The sequence below is a fragment of the Pongo pygmaeus genome, chromosome 6 (assembly GCF_028885625.2).
Source record: "Pongo pygmaeus isolate AG05252 chromosome 6, NHGRI_mPonPyg2-v2.0_pri, whole genome shotgun sequence".
NCBI lineage: Eukaryota > Metazoa > Chordata > Mammalia > Primates > Hominidae > Pongo > Pongo pygmaeus.
In genome coordinates, this window is record NC_072379.2 from 9,100,679 (window position 1) to 9,125,830 (window position 25,152).

At 41.3% G+C, this 25,152-nt stretch overlaps 1 protein-coding gene across 2 annotated transcripts in view; it reads left to right on the forward strand.

The window, feature by feature from the left end:
* The first annotated feature begins 840 nt into the window (after positions 1-840).
* The window catches only part of LOC129041701 (cytochrome P450 3A43), a 38,536-nt gene continuing 14,224 nt past the window's right edge, over positions 841-25,152 (forward strand). Inside the window, exons 1-7 of one of the 2 annotated variants that reach the window (XM_054497202.1) lie at positions 841-1,033; positions 9,299-9,392; positions 11,962-12,014; positions 16,989-17,088; positions 20,342-20,455; positions 21,020-21,108; positions 22,401-22,549. In XM_054497202.1, coding sequence (XP_054353177.1) covers positions 963-1,033; positions 9,299-9,392; positions 11,962-12,014; positions 16,989-17,088; positions 20,342-20,455; positions 21,020-21,108; positions 22,401-22,549 — 670 coding nt within the window. In that variant the 5' untranslated portion in view covers positions 841-962. Of the gene's footprint in view, positions 1,034-9,298; positions 9,393-11,532; positions 11,655-11,961; positions 12,015-16,988; positions 17,089-20,341; positions 20,456-21,019; positions 21,109-22,400; positions 22,550-25,152 lie in introns of both variants that reach the window. The other variant, XM_054497203.1, reaches the window with a different exon arrangement.

Here is a 25,152-nt window from a genome sequence, read left to right on the forward strand (position 1 = left end):
CACAGAGCACGGTAGAGGAGTCAGAGGAGTGAAGAAAAGAATCTTGATTGGACAGCCTTTAAGCCCCAAGTCACATGTCTCTTAATTGGCTGTTCCTAGGTGGTCAGTTATTTCTTACCACATGATCTGTTGGTGAGCAGTTGGAAAATTCCCAGGTTCAGATTTTTTCAGAAAATGTTATTTGACTTGGCTACAGAAAAATAGGTTTTGCAACACTTACTAAGAACACAGAGAACATGACCATCACCTAAACCTGCCATGGCCTCTTGGGTTTGTTTTTGCTTTTGAGGCGCAGGGAGTCCTTCTTGTCTGTTTACCTGGAGGCATCATTTGACAACCTAGATAACAAACAGAGATAGGCTTTCTAAAAAGAATTATTTTTATTTGGGAATAAAGCATTGCAATGGGAATATGTGTGCCAGGGTAAACTATGTGCTTATTCAGGTAGGTAGAGTAAGACAAAGTTTAAAAAAATAATGAGAAGGATTACATATTTGTTTTGGAATGATTATCCTTGGCTATAAAGATCAATAACAAGGCTGACATCAGTTTGAGGTTGGACAGGCGGTTGCTGGGCAGATGTTCTTGCAGAAGTATTTTTCTTTAGGTTTCTGAGAATCTATAACCTTTGGGCTTACCAATAGCAGTGACTGATTTGTTTACTGATTGTTCACAGAATAGGATATCAAAGGAGGCCAAAATAAGGACATCCATAATTATTTGCCAATTGTCAATTTGAAAAGGGTACTCAAATCCCTCCATATGAGGAGTAGCATAAGTGGCTTTTCTACTGGCTGCCGCTGTAGACCCACCTCCTTCTCCAGCACATAAATATCACTGTTAACATTAACTAAATCACCTCTGGGCAGAGAAACAAAACCCTATATATGCACAGCCCAGCAAAGAGCAGCACACAGCTGAAAGAAAAACTCAGAAGACAGAGCTGAAAAAGAAAACTGGTGATGGATCTCATTCCAAACTTTGCCATGGAAACATGGGTTCTCGTGGCTACCAGCCTGGTACTCCTCTATATGTGAGTAACTATGCAGGCGCGTCTGCTCTTAACTCTAAGACCTGAAGTGCTAATTGGGCCCATCTTTTTCTTATTTGTTTTGAAGATAAAAGAGATAACGGAGGGGAAGTTACCTAAGTGCCAAATACTATGAACACATAAAATATTATTAATCTGTTAGGACTCCTAATACAACATGTGATAATGTAAAATTTAGTCTGGGCGCGGTGGCTCACGCCTGTAATCTCAGCACTTGGGAGGCGGAGGCAGGCCAATCACGAGGTCAGGAGTTCAAGACCAGCCTGACCAACATGGTGAAACCCCTTCTCTACTAAAAATACAAAAATTAGCCAGGCATGGTGGTGCACACCTGTAATCCCAGCTACTCAGGAGGCTGAGGCAGGAGAATCTCTTGAACCCAGGAGGCAGAGGTTTCAGTGAGCCGAGATTGCACTACTGCACTCCAGCCTGGGCGACACAGCAAGAGTCCATCTCAAAAAAAAAAAAATGAAACTTTGTCATACTGAGTACTTTGAACTAAAGAAGACTGAAAGACTTCACAAATGCCTTCAGAACCTCTGACCCTCTTCTGTCTACCCATTCCCCATTCTTTCCCTCCTGAAGTGCAGGGTTGCTCTGAAGTTCTCTTATCTGACTAAGGGAAGATCTTCCAAAAAGAATGCAATTGTCTTGAGCCTCTCCAAATAATCTCATCAATCAGAAAACTAACTCACAGGAAAAGAGAAAAAGTTTAATAATACTTATTCTTTGGAGCACTGCTACCTGAGAGACTTTATCTGCATAATAAAATAACCGTTGTTCATCATGTGTTTTCTCCCCTCACCTTCCCACAACTTGTGTCAGAAACTCCCTATCAGAAGCCACTCCCCGCTTTTTAGCTCACAGTGCTATTTAAGCTTTAATCATTCAGTCCTTATTTTAGTCTCATATATTTTGGGCCTCTAGTGCACATGCATGTAAAATTTTGTATGGATTTTAACTGTAACCACCCAAGGGATTCACCTTGCCCCCTGCCTCGACAGAGCCCATTCATCAAGACAGGGGAATTGTAATAGAGAAAGAGTAATACATGCTGCCAACAAAAGGAGACAAACTCTGTACAATACTTGAAGAGATTTATTCTGGGCCAAATATGAGTGACCACGGCCCATGACACAGCCTTCAGGAGGTCTTGAGAACATGTACCCAAGGTGGTCAGGGTGCAGCTTGGTTTTATTCTTTTAGGGAGGCATGAGATATGAAATACATTTAAGAAATACATTGGTTTGGTCCACAAAGGCAGGAAGGGTTGTGATTTTTGCAGAATTCTTTGTGATAGAGCAGACTCCAGAGAAATTGCAACAACTTAAACTCTTTCAGATCTGGCCCTAAGGAGCTATAAGAGAGAAAAAAAGTCTGTCAGATCACCATTGCCTACCTCTACTCCAACTGGAGCTGTTTCAAAACCAACATGTAGAAATCTTTTTATCTGGCTGCCCTATGAACTCAGAAACTAGTCTGCTAAATGATTAACTTTTGGTCTTCTTTTGCTTTGGTACAATGACCTCTTATTAAGTACCTGTTTAACTGCACCATATACAGACCTATCTTTCATGACAGCAGACCTGTAACACCACCTCCTGAAATGAGGCACAGCTGTTTAACTGGATTGACATTGCTAGGAGTGTGAGACTGATTTATACCGGTTTAATGTGATCCCTTGCGACTCAGCTACCAATTCAATTGTCCTCTCCACAAGCATCAACTCAGCTTTAGTATGTACATTTTCTAGGGAAGTTTATGACAGGGGAAAGTTGGGGCTCCAAAAATGAAACCCCAAAATATGGAACTTAGGCATGTTGAGGACTTTGAACCAGAGGAAATTGAAAGGTCTCAGAAAGGCCTCAGAACCAAGCTAACTCTTATGTTCTCCTGTCTCCCAACCCTGCTATTTCTCCTGAAATATAGGGAGGGGCTTTCTCTGAAGTTCTCATACCTAAAGGAAGGTCCTCCTAAAAAAAAAGCAATGCTCTTGAGCCCCCTCCCTATAATCTCATCAAAAAGAATCTTAGCAGGGCCAGGCGTGGTGGCTCACACCTGTAATTCCAGCACTTTGGGAAGCCAAGGTGGGTGGATCATGTGAGGTCAGAAGTTCAAGATCAGCCTGGTCAACATGGTGAAACCCCGTCTCTACTAAATATACAAAAATTAGCTGGGTGTGGTGGCAGGTGCCTGCAATCCCAGCTACTCAGGAGGCTGAGGCAGGAGAATCGCCTGAACCCTGGAGGCAGAGGTTGCAGTGAGCCAAGATTGCACCATTGCACTCTAGCCTGAACAACAAGAGCAAAACTTAGTCTAAAAGAAAAAAAAAAAAAGAATATTAGCTCACAGAAAGGGAGACTAAAGGTTGATAATACTTGTTCTTTGGAGCACTGATGCCTGACAGACATTATAATAAGATGACTTTTGTTTATCATGCTTTTTCTCCCCTCACTGTCTCATATCTTGTGTCACCCACTCCCCATCAGAAGATACTACATTTTTGTAGCTCAGAATGCTATTTAAGCTTCAATCATCAGGCCATTCTTTGAGTATCATATCTTTCAAGGCTCCCATGCATATTCATGGGATAAATTTATAAGGATTATCTCCTATTAATTGATCTACTGTTAGTTCATTTCTCAGACTCAGATATCAAACCTCCATAGAGGAATGTTCTCTTGACCCTACAGATGTTACACAGATCCATTGAAGGAGTAAATAAACATTATCCACCTCCTCTTCATTCAACTTCCAATTTCTGTTACTAAGAGTGTTTACTGACATCATTCAATCCCGGGGATGCTTTCTGATTGACTATGAGTTTTGATCTACCTAGACTAACAACCAGAGTTTAGCATGGGCAGATAATGGATTATAAACAACTGGAAACCCGAGAGGTTATTTTTGATGTGTGAGTAGGAAAAGATCCCCACAGAGGGAATCAAGTTAACAGCTGGGCCTGGCCAGGGTGCCACTGTGGGGTCCTTCAAACACATTCTCTTCATGCAATTTTTCAGCTTTATCACATTTTATAAGATTTATTTATTTGTACCGAATATTTAGGATCTAAGAAAAGCTAACCTATAAAGAAGAGAAATCAAGTTTCTAATTCAACTGTCTGGAATATTTTATGGTTACTTATGCTATGTAGCACAGTGAAACTTTTCTATCAACAGAAATGTTCCTGAATTTTGGAAGACCTCTCTTTCAGCTGAAAGCACATATGGGGCATTTAAAACTATTTATGCACACCATAGTTTTCAGCCACACTTTCCTAACTTACCTTTATGAGGCCTACTTTGTGGCACCAGCAGCTGCATGGTTACATCAGTGGGATGCAGCCTCTCTTTTTCCTCCAGTCTTCCATCCCTCAGTAGCACCAGAGTGGGAAGTTCTGCAAGGATCCAGAACCTGCAATTGATGGAGTTCACACATAACCCATCAAAGATGAGTTGCAGGCAGGCCTGCCGTAAGGAGCACCAGACTTAATGGGTTTTCCCGCAGAGATAGTTGATGTACAGAAGCAGTAAACTGACTGCTGTGTGACTGATCATTTTGAGAAAAAAAAAAAGTGAGCATGACTGGCATTGTGCTTATCAAGTAAGGATCACCAGTTGGAGGGCCAGATTGCACAAGAGGAGGAATGGCCTTGAAATTTATTCTTTAGTCATTGGTTCCTCTGTATGGTGCCATTCAGAGAACATATAGGTCAATCACATTTACTATAATTTATATCAATCAAATCATCTGACCACAGAGATTTGGGTGTAGCTGGAAGGTGCTTACATTTCTATGAAGCCAATGGAAGCCTTGAATATGGTTGTCATTGCATAGAAATAAGAACACTATGATTCTTCCAAAGCTTCTCTGTGCAGGAATATTTAAGAATGGCCAGATCCTAAAACAAGGTCAGGGTTTAGAGGGAAGGAAAAGCATAAACACCTCTGAGAAAACAGGAAAGAAGGTGTCAGCAAAGGGTCTCAGTGACCCTCTGTAATTCAATGGATGTAGTGATGAACAAACTCATTATCAGTTCAAAAGATGAAAAAAAAACCCTCGCCTTTTTTGCCTAGTGATATGGTTTGACTCTGTGTCCCCAGCCAAATCTCATCTTGAATTGTTATCCCTATGCGTCAAGGAAGGGACCTGGTGGGAGGAACTGGGTCATAGGGGTGGTTTCACCCATGCTGTTCTCATGATAGTGAATGAGTTCTCACAAGATCTGATGGTTTTAAAAGTGTGGCACCTCGACCAAACACCACATGTTCTCACTCATAGGTGGGAAATGAACAATGAGAACACATGGACACAGGAAGGGGAACATCACACACCGGGACTGTTGTGGGGTGGGGGGAGGGGGGAGGGATAGCATTACGAGATATACCTAATGCTAAATGATGAGTTAATGGGTGCAGCACACCAACATGGCACATGTATACATATGTAACAAACCTGCACATTGTGCACATGTACCCTAAAACTTAAAGTATAATAATAATAATAGAAAAAAATAAAACAAAACAAGAAAAGAAAAGTGTGGCACCTCTTCTCTCTCTCTCTGTCTGTCTGTCTTTCTGTCTCTCCTACCTCCATGTAATACTTGCTTTGCTACCCCTTCACCTTCCACCATGATTGTAAGTTTCCTGAGGCCTCCCCAGCCATGGAGAACTGTGAGTCAATTAAGCCTCTTTTCTTTATAAATTACCCTGTATCAGGTAGTTCTTTATAGCAGTGTGAAAATGGACTAATACACCTAGAAAGAGAATTTCCAAATCAGGAAAGAATCAATTAACTAAATAGACATACGTGAATGAAATGCCCTGGAAGAATTCCAGCCTGAACCTCTTAAGAGCACTCAAATTTGGGAACATTTATTAAGCATTCACTCTAGCACTGGGATCATGCTGACTTCAGCTGCTTTTAGTTAATCATTGTGACTTTTTTGGGTCTCACAGAGGAGGCAGCAAAAAAGATGAGGATTGAAATGTAGTGGGATTTTAAGGAATCAGAGAGACTGATGGGGTTCAGGAGGATATTTATTAATTATTTAGGTGCACCAGCCCAGTCGGATTAACATCCAGAGGACTGAGCCCTGAACAAAGAGTTAAGCTACCTTTTAAGCATTTTGTGGTGGGGGGAGATCTGTACAGAGGGAAGCATACTAGAGAAGTGAGAAACAAACACAGTTATTCGATTGAGACATGCATTACATCATTTCTTACTTTTCAAAGAAAAACATGTTTTGCGACTTGAGTTTATCTGTCTAGTGACCTTGCAGCTGCACAGCTAGGGAAACAGGGTCTTCGCAATGCCTGGGAAGGGAGGAGAGATAAGGCTCACTAGCTTCAGAAAAACAGGCAGTTAGTGTTTAAAAGACTCCAGCTCTTTCTCTTTTTCAGGGGAAGTTGGATTTTTTTCATATACAACTGAGTTTCTTCTTACACACTCTTTAATTTCTTTTAATTCCTGTTCCATTGACCCCTTTGGTGCTTTTTATAACAGAGGTGTTAATAGAAAGCACCACTATTTGCCACCTCCTCATGGAGCTGAGCTTTTTCTTCTACCGGCAGCAGCTGATATCTGGTTAATGCCACAACTGTGTGGTAGTGTGTCAGGCTACTATTGCCTCTATAGTTGACTGAATACTCCTAATAAACAGGGGTAAAAGGCAAGGGAGGATGAGGCAAATGCCAAAAATAAGCAAGAACCCACTAATGAGGGTTTTGAATTCTCCAAAGGCTGAGAACCATCCTCCAAACAAGGAATCCGGGGACCACCTGGACCAAGTCTGAACTAGAACGTGTGCCAACTTGTGCATTCTGGCTGTGATTTTCATGACAGCTTGGCCATTATCATCGATTTCTAAGCAACAATTGGTTAAGTTAAATTTTTCACATACTCTTCCTTCTGAGGCTGAGGTAATCTAAAGCCAGCCTATTTTGATATATAGCATTTCTCATCTGTGTTGCTTGTATTGCCAATAAATTTAGTGCCCTTGATGTTTCATTGGTTATAATTTCAAGGACTGCCCACAACCTTATGATGCAGTTGAGCATATAGATTGGGGTACAGTACCCCCATGACCTTTCTTGCACCTAGATAGCTGGCCTATAGTATTTAATGATTCTTTCAGGAGGCCATTTGTTATCTTTCCAGTCTCCTATGTCCACATCTTTTTTGATATTTTTGTTTATTTTTGTGATTATGCCTCTTCTAGTTCTTCTTTTATTTTCATCATAAACTGGATATCCTAAGAGTTCCCCTTGCTTTAGAGGAATTAGAAAGAAGGATGGCTTGATTGTTTCCAACACACATTCCCCTGTCCATTTAGCCGGCAGTTGCTGATATGCCCATGCTCCACAGGTCCAATATAGGCCAGAGGGTGCTTTCTAAGCATTTGCAGCCTCTAGCCAATGCCAAGTGTGGCTTAGAGTAGAGAATCAAGAGAAAGGTTTCGATCTGGTAAGTAGGAGTTGTTCTGGGTGTTTCTTCAATAGAGTTTTGTTTTTAGTCTCATCATAATACTGTTGCCCTAGGCAGGTTGTTTCTCCTACTGCCTCTGTGAAAGCCTTTCCTCATTGGGCAATACAGTACTTTCCAATTATGGAGGTTTTTAACAACCAAACACTGGCTGAGGCTGTTGGTTCACTGGTAGAGTTAAGCGAAGTGAAGTTATTTTGTGGCATTAATTCCTTTGCCTCCCATGGTCACTGGTCCCCCATATTAGTTCCCCCACATATATAGCATGAGGAAATTCCTAAGCTGCCAGCCATGTTTTCAGCTAGCTGAGCAAATAAGTTTTTGGTTGATAGGGGAAGCTCGGGCACTGGCTGATCAAAATGCTTATAGAATGACTTATGAACCCGGAATTGCAGAGTTGGACACATCTGAGTTCTTCTAGTCTTTTTGACAATCAGTAGTGGAATTCTAAGGCCTGCTTCTTGTCTATCAACTCTTAATAGTGCTGTCTGTCCTGTAGACCAAAAAGGTAGCTCTGGCTTTAAGATAGTAAAATTTAAAGGATTGCATGTCTTTGTCTTGCAATCTGGTTTGGTTGACATACTGCTTGGCAGAACAGTCTTCCCTGAATATAGGTGTTGGAGCTGTGTCAGTGTAGACCACTTAATGTTACAGTCTGGGCATCCGATTTGTCGTTCTCCATACAGATGTTTAGGACTGCTGCTGATAAGCCTCTCTTGTGTCAAACCATTGCAGACTGCTTCTGGTTTTTTAGGATTATGAACATATGCAGCATGGTAGGTATCAAAATACAAGGAAAGAGGCCTTTTATAGGAGGGAAGGGCTTCTTCAGTTTGAGCTATAAGCTCTCCTTCTTTTTCTCCCTCTGATTTAATATGTACCTCAAGCCAGAATTCACAGGATAAGAGCTTAGGGTCATAACATACATATAGCTGATTATTTCCTGGGTCACAGACTGAATAGGTGGTCTGGTTGTATGTGCAGGTTCCTAACTTGGTTCCTGCACATTCATAGTAGTTATGGTATTCCTTACCCAGGTAGTGTGTACACAGTGTGGGCATCCTTCTAGAGATTTCTCCCCTTTTAGTGTAGGCAGAAATGGTAACAACATTAGTGTATGTAATAGAAACATGCTTACACTACACATGGGTGTGGCAAACCTTCCTCTGGGCATAGACATTTGCAGCATTTGCAGTAATAATGTAACAACAAAACAATCAGTACTGACAGAATTATAACTAGGCTTGTAAATTGTATCCACATTTACTTATCCGGAGATGGTACTCTTAGCTTCAGCTGTGCGTAGACTAGTCAGCTTCTGAGATGTGACTAGAGCCAAGCTTGCAGGAATCCCCAAAGCCTCAGCTGAAATCAATTATTCAGGCCCCACCTGAGGAAAGGGAATGTCCATCCCCGTATGTGCCAGTATACCTGTCTTTGGCCAGAATAAGGCAGGAGGCAGAGTCAGGAGCATCCGGAGAGTCAGGCTTGGAAGAAAGTGAGGCTCATTCCTTTGGATGTTCATCTGACTGGGCCAGTGTACCTAAATAATTAATAAATATCCTCCTGAACCCCATCAGTCTCTCTGATTCCTTAAAATCCTGCTATAAAATGTAATTATTGCCGTTAGAGTTTCTGTTGTTATTTATCGCCTCCATGTTACCTCCCTCCCTTGAACATTCCAGTTCCTGAGGTAATGTCTGGCCAACCCCGTATCTATAAAGTTACAATTTCTGTAACCTGGCTTTCTCTTTTATTTTATAGCTATGGGACCCATTCACATAAACTTTTTAAGAAGCTGGGAATTCCTGGGCCAACCCCTCTGCCTTTTCTGGGAACTATTTTGTTCTACCTTAGGGTAAGTGTTATTTGAGCTCCCTCTTTTGCTTCTTATCGATGCAAACCCAAGCTTAGTCCTATCAGTAAAAATGCTCCTCCTCAGGAGGAAGTTCGAATGTTTTACACTTTCAGAAATGGTGTGTATGCTCCACCCAGAGCAGGGTCAGGTTTACACCAGGACTCTCATGTTAATGGTCAGGGGGTTTGGGTTTGCCTCAATTGCACGGCACAGATATCTGGGGGATCAGCACTGGACGTTCAGGACTTGATGTTCAGACTTTGCGAACCATAAAGAGGATTTTCCTTTTGCACTGTGCAGATTTCTGAGAAGGTACAGTTGCCCTTAGTATTAAGAGAAAAGCAGAAATGGGGAAATGGGAGCCCCAGTAGTGGCTTGTTAGCATCATGTACCAGATTCAAACTTTCCTGTTTGCAGCAAGAGCTCTAGTAACATTTTGTTTCCTTCCTCCTGGACAGCTTTGAAAATTCAGTTCATTGGCCGGGCGCGGTGGCTCACGCCTGTAATCCCAGCACTTTGGGAGGCCGAGACGGGCGGATCACGAGGTCAGGAGATCGAGACCATCCTGGCTAACACGGTGAAACCCTGGCTCTTCTAAAAATACAAAAAAAAAAAAAAAAATTAGCCAGGCGCAGTGGTGGGCACCTGGAGTCCCAGCTACTGGGGAGGCTGAGGCAGGAGAATGGCGTGAACCCGGGAGGCGGAGCTTGCAATGAGCCGAGATAGCACCACTGCACTCTGGCCTGGCTGAAAGAGCGAGACTCTGTCTCAAAAAAAAAAAAAAAACAGAAAAAGAAAATTCAGTTCACTAGGCAGCTATTTACCGCTGGATAATTTGCACATACTTGAATTCTCTCAAGAACTGTTAAATTCCCTGCAGGTAGTTCCAAAGTTGTGCTCCAGCTTCTTCTCCCCAGGATGTATTTTACAGATTTGAGAAGAAGAACAAGAAGGTGCTGCTTTTCTTCAAAGGCAGCACCCTATGAGTGAGCCTGAGCAAGGAGTGCTTATAATGAAGACAATATGGTGGCTGTCCATCAACTTCAGATATTTAACCACAAAATGAGTTCTGTTTTTTTTTTAAAGAAAGGCAAAATTACTTAACAAAATACTAGAAAGGGGATAATTTGACAAACTTATTCAAAATTTAATTATCTAAACAGGAGGTAATATGTGTCTCATAGTCTACGAATTTTGACTGAGCCTTGTGGCTACCCTGGTCTGATGCTCCACCAGGGGCCTGGGGCCATGACGGAAAGTCACAAGTGAATGTCCACACGGCCAGTAAGAAAGCCTGTGTACAGGTTTCTCTCTGACTCAGGTTTTCTGTCTTACAGACCTGAGGCTTGTTTTTCAGATTCTAATTCTCCCAACTGAGGCCTTCATTGCAAAATTACCACTTAAGAATTTCATCCTTTTTTACCCCCCGAAAAAGCAATAATTTTCTCTTCATATTTCCCAGATCGATCCTTTAGTAAATCCACATTTCCTGGGCCATATGTTGCCTAGTTAGAACATCAAAACTGAAACAAGGAAGCAGGAAGGTTTGTTTTTAAGTGTCAGAAGTGAAAGCTCTGAGTGAGTATTGTGCTGTGTCTGACATCTAGAGGTGGCATTTCCCATAAAAAATGTGTTATTTATTATTCTAGATAATAAATAACACATTTATTATGTGTTAAGCTGGAAAACTGGAAAGTGAGTCCACTCTGTCATTTGCCCACTCACTCATTTTCTCACTCAACAAAATGCCTGGGACTTTTTATTTAAATCTGCTAGACTAAAAGTGGTCCCTGATGTTTTTGACTTTCTAATTCAGCTAGAATTCTAGAGAGAACACAAGAGATAAATGAAAAGGATGCTGAACGAGGAGATAAAAGATTGCATATTCCCTTGAGTCACTCACTCACTTTCCCTCAGCCTCAGTTTCTTTATGTTCCCATGGTGGTGATAATTCAGGGGTTTATGAGATTGCAGAGACAACATATGCAGAAATGAAAACACATCAGAAAGACAATGAGTTGCTTAGTGTTCATAGACAAAAGTAAGTCATTCGATATCTACACTAGTTAGAGAAAATTTAAAAGTGACTTTAAGTTCTCCATTTCAAATATCTTCTCTATTTTCTCTCCTTTTCCCTAAGAGGTCTCTGAATAAGATTCCCGGCTGGGTGTGGTGGCTCACGCCTGTAATCCCAGCACTTTGGGAGGCCGAGGCAGGAGGATCACCTGAGGTCAGGAGTTCGAGACCAGCTTTGCCAACATGGTGAAACCCTATTTCTACTAAATATATAAAAATTAGCTGGGCGTGGTGGCAGGCCTCTGTAATCCCAGCTACTTGGGAGGCTGAGGCAGGAGAAGAGCTTGAACCCAGATGGCAGAGGTTGCAATGAGCCAAGGTCGCACCATTGCACTCCAGCCTGGGCAGCAGAAAAAAAAAAAAAGATTCCCTCTAACTGCCAGTAAATGGTACCAAGCCTAACGTCACTGGATTTGACTTTTTTGCCCTGGTTAAATGTAGCGTTCAGTACATTTGAAATAATCATTTAATTGTATTTTGTTTCTTCTGCCAGGGTCTTTGGAAATTTGACAGAGAATGTAATGAAAAATATGGAGAAATGTGGGGGTGAGTATTCTGGAAACTTGCATTGGATAGAGCTGTTGCTATGTTGAGTTATTATACTGCAGAGAGAACAATCTCAGCCCAGAGTTTGTTTGGATAAAACTCTTGTCAACCTAAGTAACAAACAGAGAGAGGCTATCTAAAAGAAAAAGATGATCTGGGAATTGAGCATTGCAAGGGGAATATGCGTGTCGTAGGAAACTCTATGCATATTCGGTATGTGAACAAAAATAAAATCTTTGAGACCCTAAACTCACTATGCCAAAGGGAAAATTGAGCTGAGAATTAAGTCATACATTACTGCCTTCCTTTTTTCCCCAGACAGATAGCTGTAATTTCACAACCCTGGGTAATAGCTTCATACATAAGCCACATTCCCACAACAATAGCAATATGGCATCACTCGTCTGGGGTAATACCTGAGGTTTGTTGTCCCACAGATGTAGGGGGTCTCCCTACAGCGGACACACAAGGAGTAAGGTTAAGAGCAGAGGTTGGATAGGTGAAAGAAAGAGAAAAGCTCTCTCCTGCAGAGAGAGGGGGTCCCCAGTGGGTCTTCTGACCTGCGGTAAAGTGCAGGAGGTTTTATAGATGAGCTTGAGGAGGCAGTGTCTGATTTACATAGGGCATGAAAGATAGGTTGGACCCAGGTGTGTCATTTGCATAGCACATAAAAAACTGGTTAGGACTAGGTGTACTGTTTGCATAACACGTGAAGAAGTTGGCTGCCCCACCCTAATCTTTTATTATGTAGATGGTTCTCTACCTGGCTGGCACCATGTTGCCTGCTTTTTTACTGTAAATGGGGTGACAAAGATAAGGGAAGATGGGGCCTCCATGTTGAACATAACCGACTTCCAAGGCAGCCCTTTTCTATTGGCACAGCTGCCAGCATTTACCCGTGCAAACTTCCAGCTTGCTTATCGATGTCTGCAGCTTGATTTTTTCAGGCTGCTCTTTGTTAGAAAAGAAATGATTTGGGGGGCTGCTTTTTGTTATGAGAGAAGCCTTGCTGAGGACCCCTTTGCCCTCACTATCTGCCTAAATAATTTTTTTCTAGCTCCTATATCAATAGAAGGATACATTTCTTTCTGGATGGTTTCCCTCACAAGTTGCTCACATGGAATTCTACACATCTGCCCTATAAACCAGCCTTATCATTGAGTTCTGTTGTCTCACACCTTGATCATGTAAATTACCAGCTTATCACAGGTACAGAATAAGGACAAGACCAGAAATCATCCCTCCACCTACCTTGAGATGAATATGTAACTGACTTTTCCTCTATTCTTTCTTTTCACATGTATATCTCATGTAAAATGTAGATTTTCTGAGTACAACATGAATGCATAATTGATTTTTTCCTCTACTCTGTCTTTTCACATGTAAAATGCAGATTTGATGAGAGCTAATTGGTGCCTTACAGAAATGTAATCATTTGCCACACTGCCTACTCTTTCCCCCCTTTTTTCCTTCCTGCTGGTTAAAAACCTCTTTAAATTCGGAAGTTCCCAAAACCCTCTTTGGAAAAACACAGGTCACAGCTACCCCTGTGGCTCATGTGTTTCCAGGTGTACCCTCAAGCTTTGACTCAATAAACCTCTATCAATCAAGACACCTGCCTCAGTCACTTTTTGGTTAACACCTTGGTGATCACAATGGGGTTCACTGAGTGCAGTTTGGCCCTCAGCCCGCAGAAATTTTCCCATCAGTGTGATAGAACCAGCTAGAGCTTTTTATCACTCTAACCAATTGGCTCATGTGCTGAGGTCTGGGAGCTTCTCCTTCTAGAGATCCTTGATCTCCCACAAAATGTTGCTTGAGACCTGAATTTTCTTCTGCCATAGAGCTCCTTTCTGGGAGTTTTTACTTACTTCCAACAAGGAAGGTGAGTTTTCTGCTTCCCTAACGATGAACAGTTTTTAGCTTGAGATCCATCTCCACGTAAGGAGCTGATGTGGCTTTTCATTTTGGAATTTGGTAGCTGAGGGTCAAGATTTATTGTCAGCTAGCTATAACTTCCGCTTATGCTTGGAGATCTTGACCCTAGGTAAATTGTGTGATAACTTTCTGTTTTGAGTTTCAGTCTACCTTCCACCAGATTTTACCAATTCGTGGCCCCCTCTAATGTTTACTGGAATTCCCACAGCTACAAAATGTCAATTTTCCCCTCTAGAAACCCCAGCCAGTTAAGAAAAATCAATATGCAACCCAAAATATATTTCTTTGAGACTTTTCTTTTTTGAGATGGAGTCTTGCTCTTGTCACCCAGGCTGGAGTGCAATGGGGCGATCTCGGCTTACTAAAACCTCCGCCTCCCAGGGTCAAGCAATTCCCCTGCTTCAGCCTCCTGAGTAGCTGGGATTATAGGCACTCACTACCACGCCCAGCTAATTTTTGTATTTTTAGTAGAGACAGGGTTTCACCATGTTTGCCAGCTGGTCTCGAACTCCTGACCTCAGGTGATGTGCCTGCCTTGGCCTCCCAAAGTGCTGACATTACAGGTATGAGCCACCGCACCCAGCCTACACATTTTTTTTTAATTGAGATGGAGTCTCACTCTGTTACCCAGGTTGGTGCAGTGGCACCATCTTGGCTCACTGTAGCCTCTGCCTCCCAGGCTCCAGTGATCCTCCCACCTCAGCCTCCCAAATTTGATACATTTTAATGTGGACTTACCAGAACTTCCCTTGTCTGAATCTAGGGAAGAGTAGAAAAGGATCTGACACATACTCTGAGGGCTACTACCTACGAGGTTTTCTTTCATAACAAGGCCACCTTCCCAGCCTCTCTCTCTCTATGTGCTATTATAATAAATATTTCATTAGAAATTCTAATTGTCAATGACAAAATAGTGGGAGCCTTTGAATTAAGACTTCTAAATTTAAAATTTTAGTGACCTTTTATTCTAAACAATTAATTAAAAGATCAAATTTTCTAAAGGACATAAAATGGTCATGTCTATCCTTAAAAGTTATCTTTTTTAATGCCCATTTTCTGCCAAACTAACTCTGCAAAGGAACCTTATTAATTTACAATCTCCCTAGCTATATAAAAAAGTATCCTTTCCCTCTATCTTTGCCAATCTATGCTTTTAAATGTAATTTTTGCCATTTTAATTAAAATGGCATCTTTTTAGTTTGCATTTTCGTGATGTCTACCAATACTGAGGAACTTCCCATGCTTATCATTGTCAATTACTCATTCATATTACTAATAATTCAGACTTCATTTCCAATGAATTGCTTATTAATATCCTTTTCTCACTTATCAAGTAAATCCTTCATTTATAGAAGTTTTATAGATTCTCTATATTAATCCTTGTACAAATATCTTCTCTTAGTCTCTTTCCTGTCTTTTAACTTTGCTTATGGTAACTTTTCGTACAAAAGTGTAAACACTTTTTACATAATAAAACATACTGTGGTCCTTTATGAAAAAAAAAAAAAGTTATCTTGACTAAATTAAGAGCAAAAATCTGACCAAACTCACGATGCCAAAATGAAAAGTTATGGTTGGAAACTGAGTCATGCAATACTGCCTTCCTTTAGTTCAAATCATATAGCTGTAATTTCACAATGCTGTGTCATAACCTCATAAGAAAGCCAGATTCCCAAAATGATAGAAGGCCACATATCTCCCCAGATGGCCTCCCTCATAAGTTTCTCACAAGGACGTTCCTTATGAGTCCCTAAATATTTTAAGATACATATCCTCCTTCCCTCCATGAACCAGCCCTTAAAACTAAGTTCTGTTGAATCTCACTTACCTTGACAACGTCAATTTCCAGTTTACCTTGACAGGCACAGGACAAGGACAAGACCAAGAAATTATCCCTCCACCCAATCCGAGTTGAATGCGTAATCGACTTTGCCTCTATTCTCTGTTTTCACATGTTTGCATTATCTTATGTAAAAATGGAGATTTCTTTATCACAATACAAATATATAACTGACTTTTTCCTCTATGCCCTCTTTTCACATGCAAAATGCGATTTGCTGAGCACTTCTCAGAGCCTCACAAGAATGTGACCATTTGCCTCACTACCTACACACTCTCCTTCTTCTCTCTCCTGCTTGCTCTTTCTCCTTTAAATTCTGAAGTTTCCAAAACTCTCTTTAGAAAAAACACAGGTCACAGAGGCTGGTGTTCTTCCCAGATGTATTCTCAAACTTAGGCTAAAGGAAACTATTAATCAAGGCTCCTGTCTCTGTCACTTTTTGGTTAACAAGAAGATAAAAGGAGACAGTATTTTTAAAGAAAATAATGAAGAGGATCATATAACTGTATTTTATTTTATTTTATTTTATTTTATATTTTGAGATGGAGTCTTGCTGTGTTGCCCAGCCTGGGGGCTCACTGCAACCTCCACCTCCCGGGTTCAAGTGATTCTCCTGCCCCGGCTTCCCAAGTAGCTGGGATTACAGGCGTGAGCCACCATGCCCAGCTAATTTTTGTATTTTTAGTAGAGATGGGGTTTCACCATGTTGGCGAGGCTGGTCTCAAACTCCTGACCTCAAGTGATCCACCCACCTCGGCCTCCCCAAAGTACTGGAATTACAAGTGTGAGCCACTGCACCCAGCCTATAATGAAATATTTTAAACATACAAAAGATTATGGAGAATGGTATAGGGAATGTCCAAGTATATACCACCTAGATGTAACAAATGCTTCTGTTATTTCTAACCATGATCTCTTTGAAGAGCTCTTTTGTCTTTCAATCTCTTTCCTGTTTCAGCCACATCACCCTTCACTGTTTCAGCCACATCACACTTAAGAAGGCTTAAGTGGCTTCTGTGGCGAGAATCTTACCCTGTGTCATACCCTAATTGACCTTGGAGCTGGCTTTGCTTTGTATTGCACAACTGCAAGTATGGATGATGGAATGTCAGGATCAAAATCTGGATTCCTTGGTGTGGTTCCAGCTGCAGAATCCGACATGCGCGGTTTAGTCAGCTCTGTTTTCCCCCACACAGGCTGTATGAGGGGCAACAGCCCATGCTGGTCATCATGGATCCCGACATGATCAAAACAGTGCTAGTGAAAGAATGTTACTCTGTCTTCACAAACCGGATGGTAGGCCTATATTTTTAAATGTATTAATCAAATTTTTATTTTTAAATAATTATATATTCATGGAAACTTGCCCAAAAAATGGACAGGAAAGTGCTTTGTACTTCCTCCTGTTTCCCCCAATGGTGATGTCTTATTTAACTGTAGATACAGTGTACTTCTGTCACTCTAGTAACAGAAAATTGCCATTGACACAATCCACAGAACGTATTCTGAGTTCCTGCTTTATGTGTCCTCATTTGTGTGGGTGTATATGTGTGTGTGTAGCATTATGCAAATATACCCATGTGTACAATTGCATGACTATCAGTACAATATGTACAGATCTGTTCTATCACCAGGAGGCTCCCTGCTGGTATTCTCCTGTTGTTACAATGTGTAGCTTGTCTTTTCCTCTTCACAGGGTCTATAGTAGAGAAAACTTTTTTTTTATTTTGAGCAAGCCAATTTATCCATTTTTCTTTTATAGATTGTGCTTTTATTGTAAGTCTGAAAATTATTCCCGTTGCACACTTTTGTCACTGGTGTTTTTTCTAAAAGTTATATGGTTTAAGGCTGGGCGCAGTGGCTCACGCCTGTAATCCCAGCACTCTGGGAGGCCGAGGTGGGCAGATCATGAGGTCAGGAGATCAAGATCTTCCTGGCCAACATGGTGAAACCTCATCTCTACTAAAAACACAAAAATTAGCCAGGCGTGGTGGTGCGTGCCTGTAGTCCCAGCTACTCGGGAGGCTGAGGCAACAGAATCTCTTGAACCCGGGAGGTGGAGGTTGCAGTGAGCCAAGATTGCGCCACTGCACTCCAGCCTGGCAACAGAGCAAGACTCAGTCTCAAAAAAAAAAAAAAAGTTATATGCTTTAATGCTTTACATTTAAGTTTATGGTACATTTTGTGTTAATTTTTTGTCTTAATTTTTTGCATAAGATATAAAGTTTAGGTCATAGTTCACTTTCCGTGTCCTGTGGCTGTGCGATTTTTCCAACACCATTTTTGGAAAGATTACTTTCCCTCTATGGGGTTACTTTTTCACAATTGTCAAAAATCAGTTGAGCTTATTTCTGTGCATCTCTTTCTTCTTTTTCTTTTTTTTTTTAATTGAGAGAGAGTCTCGCTCTGTCACCCAGACTGAAGTGCAGTGGTGCAATCTCAGCTCACTGCAACCTCTGCCTCCCGGGTTCAAGTGATTCTTGTGCCTCAGCCTCCCAAGTAGCTGGGATTACAGCTGTGCACCCCCATGCTCGGCTAATTTTTGTATTTTAGTAGAGATGGGGTTTTGCCATGTTGGCCAGGCGGGTCTCAAACTCCTGGGCTCAAGTGATTCACCCACCTCAACCTCCCAAAGTGCTGGGATTACAGACGTGAGCCACCACACCTAACCTGCGCATCTGTTTCTCATTCACTGTTTTGTCCCATTGATCACTGTGTTTATTCCTCCACCAGTACCACACTGTGGTGACAATAGTAGCTGTACGGTAACTATTAACATCATGTAGCGGGATTCCTCCCACTTTATTTATTGTTTTAGTTCTTCTTGTTTTTGCTTTTTTTTTTTTTTTTTTTTTTAAGACAGGGTCTCGCTCTGGAGCCCAGGCTGGAGTGCAGTGGCATGATCTCGGCTCACTACAGCCTCTGCCTCCCGGGTTCAAGCGATTCTCCTGCCTCACCCTCCCAAGCAGCTGGGATTACAGGCATGCAGCACCACGCCCAGCTAATTTTGCGTATTTTTGGTAGATATGGAGTTTCGCCATGTTGGCCAGGCTGGTCTCAAACTCCTGACCACAGTTGATCCACCTGCCTTGGCCTCCCAAAGTGCTGGGACTACAGACATGAGCCACCACGCCTGGCCCCTTTTCCTTTCCATAAAAATTCAGAACAAGCTTGTCAATGTCTACAAACAAACCGGCTGAGATTTTTATAAGTATTGAATTAAACCTATAGGTCGGTTTAGGGAAAATCTGTATCTTTACTACACTGAGTCTTTCAAAACATGAACATAGTATCCCTCTCCATTTCTTTAGGTTTTCTTTTAGTCCTTTCATCAACGTTTTGTAATTTTTAGCATAGAGATCCTGTACATGTTTTGTTAGATTCACATCTAAAGTATTTCATTTTCATTGACATGTAAATGGAATATTTTTGCTGTATTTTCAGATAGTCATTGTTATTGCGTAGAAAGGTGATTGATTTTTGCATGTTGATCTTGTGTTCTACACCCTTGCTGAAACTCGCTTTTTAGCTCTAGAAGTCTTTTTGTATATTCCTAGAGAGGTTCTACTCTGACATTTGTGTCATCTGAAAATAGAAGCTCTTCTATTTCTTCCTGTCCAATCTGTATGCCTTTAATTTTTTTCTGGTCTATTGCACTGAGACATCCAATATGATGTTGAATAAGAATGGCGAGAGTGGATATTTTTGTATTGTTTCTGATCTTGGAGGAAAGCATTCATTTTTTCACCATTAAGTATGATTTAGCTGAAGGTTTTTTGTATGTATTTTTCCCTTGTTTTTCAGAATATCAAACTGAGGATGTTTCTCTTTCTTCCTAGCTTGCCAGGTTTATCATTAATAAGCATTGAAATTATCCATTTTAAAATACAATTTTGAAAGATGGAAGAATGTTTCAAGCTATTGGACTGATAGGCCTGTCCCAAGTTGGGAAATAGCATTCTTTTCTTTATTTTTCCTCTAATCCTGGGGGGAAAAATAAAAGAAAGGGACTTTTCATGTAATTGCATTGTTTCTTCAAAGTGCATTCTTAGTCTTTTACTTATTACTAATTTTTTTTTCAAAACTCACTAAATCAAACTACCCCTTTGTCAAGTTTCTCATGCTATAGGTGTATTAAAGACAGAGCTGCTCTGAGGCAATGTACAATCTGCTAAGGCGACCTGCCTATCTGTCACCAATCCCTTTCTGCTTTGCACAATGCTGGAGGAGATGCTAGGTCTTGTTCCCATCTAGTCTACTGGAAGAACTGGTTCTCTTCCATGTGGAAACCATGCATTTAAAAGGAAACTGGGATATAGTGACTGGAAACCACACCATTTGCCTCAATTCCACCATCCCCCTTCTATATGCTTACAGGAGGCTACACATTCAAGATAAATCTTTATCGAGCATCTAGTATAGAGCCTGCCACCCAGTAGATAGTTACTAAATATTTGTTAAATTCATGATGCCTGTTTAACACATTTTCTACAACTATGGAGATCTCTAAAACTTACATAGGACAAACTGCTTCTACTTTGAACTCAAGCCTTTAGGTCCAATGGGATTTCTGAAAAGTGCCTTAAGTTTTGCTGAAGATGAAGAATGGAAGAGAATACGAACATTGCTATCTCCAGCTTTCACCAGTGTAAAATTCAAGGAAGTAAGAAAATAAGGTGATTTATAATTAGAAACTTAAAGGATGAATCTGGAGACAGGTAGTAAGTATCATCATAGTTCCTTTTTAATGGGTAGTCCACTGAGTTTGAGCTTTCTAAAAAGGGTCTTTTCAGCTGGGCACGGTGGCTTATGCCTGTAATCCCAGCACTTTGGGAGGCTGAGGTGGGTGGATCACCTGAGGTCAGGAGATTGAGACCAGCCTGGCCAACATGGTGAAACCCCAACTCTACTAAAAATACAAAAGTTAGCCGGGCATGGTGGCAGATGCCTATAATCCTAGCTGCTCAGAAGGCTAAGGCAGAAGAATTGCTTGAATCTAGAGGCAGAGGTTGCAGTGAGCCAAGATCGCGCCATTGCACTCCAGCCTGGGCAACAAGAGCGAAACTCTGTCTCAAAAAAAGGGGCGGGGGGGTGGTCTTTTCTATTTATGTCCTAGAGGACATGGTGAGTCATTACAAAATATCATTTACTGTTCCATGCTGGGCAAAGCCATGTCCTTCTGAGACTCGAGTCTGCATAGTTAACTATGGGTGGTGTTGTGTTTTAGATGGTCCCCATCATTTCCCAGTGTGGAGATATGTTGGTGAGAAGCCTGAGGCAGGAAGCAGAGAACAGCAAGTCCATCAACTTGAAAGAGTAAGTAGCACAGTCTTGAGGTTCTGAGCTGTCATGAGCCCCTCCAGCTGCCTGCAGTGGAGCTGATATTCCCACTGTTGGGTTACTCCAGTGACCGGACAAAAGCAGGGCTGTGGTGTTGCAACTCCAATAGGCCACCCAATATGGTGTTGCCCACAAAAGAAAGCTAGGAAGCTGAGACAAAAGGATCTTCTCCCCTGTGCACAGGAGCCAGGAATAACTTATCTGTTACATTGTCCCCTTGGATATTCCAAAAGAATAATACATTGTGTAGAAAGAAAAAATAAAAACCTGATCGTACTAAAGTTTTGAGCATAGACGTCATGGAGTGGTGGGAGGGGAAGGTGTTTGACAGCTGTTGGCTGGTAGTGACTGGGGCAGGAAAGTTACAATGAGGAAATTGGAATAACTTCAATCCCTTCATTATTTTGCTGAGGATACCACCAAAATATGAAATATTAAACCTTCCCACCGCTTCTAATTTCTCCAATCTTAAATTTTAAAAGACTCTATAAAGGCTATAGTTAGGGCAATGCTATTATGGTTTATTGTCTGAACTGGAATGTAATTTGAATTATGCTGGAACAACATGTGTAAACTGAGCCTGTCCTGGGCAGACTGGGGACACGTGGTCACTCAGCTATGGGATACCCCAATCAACTTTGGAGTGATCTATTATTCCTTTAATCAATATCACTGTTACTTCTTACTTTTACAAAAATAATCTGCCCTCAGAGCAACCTCAGATCCCAGGAGTTGGGGAAAAGCAGGTGTTTCAGGAGCCTTATCAGGGAGTGTAGCAGAGACATGACATTCATAGCAAGTCTGAACAGGGCATGGCTGTTCTATAAAGTGCTGAAGAGACATCAGCTCTGGGCATAGACTCTGGGGTCTGGCAATGTTAAATTTATTGATTGGCTGAGAAAGAGTTAATTATTTTATTCTTGTCCTGCAGAAACACAGTGTTGACACACCTTTTACCATCCACACTCAACACAGACTACTGTAATTGTCTGATTATTGGGTCTGTGTCTCCCTATGACTGAGGTCCTTGAGCTCAGAGATGGGTCTAACTCACCTTAGTGTCTCCATCACTCCCAGCACAGGGCCAGCTGCATTACTGGTACCCAATAAATGCCTCATGAGTATGATGGGAGATGATGCAGCAGGTTGTTCTGATTGTGTGTGGGTTTTCACCTGTCTTGCTCTGGCAGAGCACTTCTTGCTGTGTGTATAGCAGAAGGAAGGTAAAGAGATGCTGGTTTTAATTTTCCATGTCTTACTCTACTCAGTTTCTTTGGGGCCTACACCATGGATGTAATCACTGGCACATTATTTGGAGTGAACTTGGATTCTCTCAACAACCCACAAGATCCCTTTCTGAAAAATATGAAGAAGCTTTTAAAATTGGATTTTTTGGATCCCTTTTTACTCTTAATATGTATGTGGACTTTTATGTTATTTCTCTCTCGCTCATCTAATTTTCAAAAACAGTTTTATCGAAAACAAAATTCACATACCATATAATTCACCCACTTAAAATGTATAATTCAATGGTTTTTGGTACATTTAAAAATATGCACAACCATCACCATTGTTAACTTCTGAACATTTTTGTAAACTTCTGAACATTTTTTGTAAACTCAGAAGCCACACACCATTTAACCATCATCCCCTTCCAATCTTCCTCACCATTTTTTTTTTTTTTAGACAGAGTCTGGCTGTGTTACCCAGGCTGGAGTGCAGTGGTACAATCTGGGCTCACTGAAACCTCCACCTCCTGGATTCAAGTGATTCTCCTGCCTCAGCCTCACGAGTAGCTGGGATTACAGGTGCATGCCACCACGCCTGGCTAATTTTTGTATTTTTAGTAGAGACGGAGTTTTGCCATGTTGGTCAGGCTGGTCTTGAACTCCTAACCTCATGATCTGCCCGCCTCAGCCTCCCAAAGTGCTGGGATTACAGGTGTGAGCCACTGCACCTGGCCTTTTTTCTTTCTTTCTTTCTTTTTTTAAACGGAGTCTCACTCTGTCACCAGGCTGGAGTGCAGTGGTACAGTCTCGGCTCACTGCAACCTCCGCCTGCCAGGTTCAAGCGATTTTCCTGCCTCAGTCTCCTGAGTAGCTGAGACTGCAGGCATGTGCCACCACGCCCAACTAATTTTTGTATTTTTAATAGAGACACGGTTTCTCCATGTTGGCCAGGATGGTCTCTATCTCTTGACCTCATGATCTGCCCACCTCAGCCTCCCAAAGTGAGCCACTGTGCCCTGCCTTCCTCACCTTTTTTATGTTGCCCAGGCTGGTCTTGAACCCCTGGCCTCAAGCCATCTTTCTGCCTTGGCCTCCCAAAGTTCTGGGATTACAGGAGTGAGCAACTGCACACAGCCCCAAAACACCCCTCAGCTTTAAGCAACCACTAATCTACTTTCTGTCTCTAGATTTGCCTAATCTAGGACACATCATATAAATTGAATCATATAATATGTGGTCTTTTGTGAGTGGCTTCTTTCATTTAGCATTACATTTTCAAAGTTAATTCATGTTGAAACATGGATCAGTACTTCATTTCTTTTTATGACCAAATAATATTCCATTGTATAGATATGCTGCATTTTGCGCTGGGTGCAGTGGCTCACGCCTGTAATCCCAGCACTTTGGGAGGCCGACGTGGGTGGATCACAAGGTCAAGAGATCAAGACCATCCTGGCCAACTTGGTGAAACCCTGTCTCTACCAAAAATACAAAAATTAGCCAGGCGTGGTGGCGGGCGTCTGTAATCCCAGCTACTCAGGAGCCTGAGGCAGGAGAATCGCTGGAACCTGGAAGTGCAGGTTGCAGTGAGCCTAGATCTTACCACTGCACTCCAGCCTGGTGACAGAGCAAGACCCTGTCTCAAAAAAAAAAAAAAGATATGCTGCATTTTGCTTATCCATTCATAGTTGGTGGACATTTGTGTTGTTTCTACCTTTCAACTATTGTGAATAGTGCTGCTGTGAATAGTTGTTTACAAGTTTATGTTTGAATACTTGGTTTTTCTTCTTTTAGGTGTATGTTCAGCAGTGGAATTGGTGCGTTTTATAGTAGTAATTCCATGTTTCACTTCTTAAGGAGTTTCTAAACTGTTTCCCACAACAGCTGCACCATTTTACCAGGAACGTATAATGGTTCTAATTTTTCTACATTCTTGCCAACACTTGATTTTCTCATTTTTTTAAATTATAGACACCCTACTACATGTGAACTGGTCTCATCGTGATTTTGATTTACTTTTCTCTAATGGCCAATGAAATTGAGCAACATTGGCCATCTTTATGTCTTCTTTAGATAAATGTCTGTTCAAGTATTTTGCCCATATACAGCTGAATTCTTTTTGTTAATTTGTAAGAGTTCTTTACATATTCTACATACAACTTCCTTCTCAGGCATATGATTTGCAAAATTGTTCTCCCATTCTATACGTGTCTTTTTACTTTCTTGATATTGTTCTTTGAACTTTATCTTCTTTGAACTGTATCTTCTTTGAACTGTATCTTCTTTGAACTTCTTTGAACTTTAATTTTGATGATGCATGATTTGCGTATTTTTCTTTTATTGCTTATCCTGTAGGTATCAAATCTAAGAATCTATTGCCAATTGTGAGGTCATGAAGATTTGCCCCCTTGGTTTTCTTTTAAGGGTTGTATAGTTTTAGCTCTTCTGTTTAGGTCTTCGATGCATCTTGATTTTCATTTTATATGCAGTGTGACGTAAGGGCCTAGCTTTATTCTTACACTTGGCTATCCAGTTGTCCCAGCACCATTTGTTGAAAAGACGATTTTGTCCCCATTCAATGATCATGACACCTTCCTCAAAATTCAGTGGACCAGAGACATGTGGATTTATTCTGGACTGTAAATTCTATTCTGTTGAACTATACTTCTATCTTTATGCCAGTATCACACTGTCCTGATTATTAGAGCTTTGTGGTAAGTTTTGAAATTGGGAAGTATGAGTCCTGCAACTTGATTGTTTTTCAACATTGTTTTGGCTACTCTGCATCCCT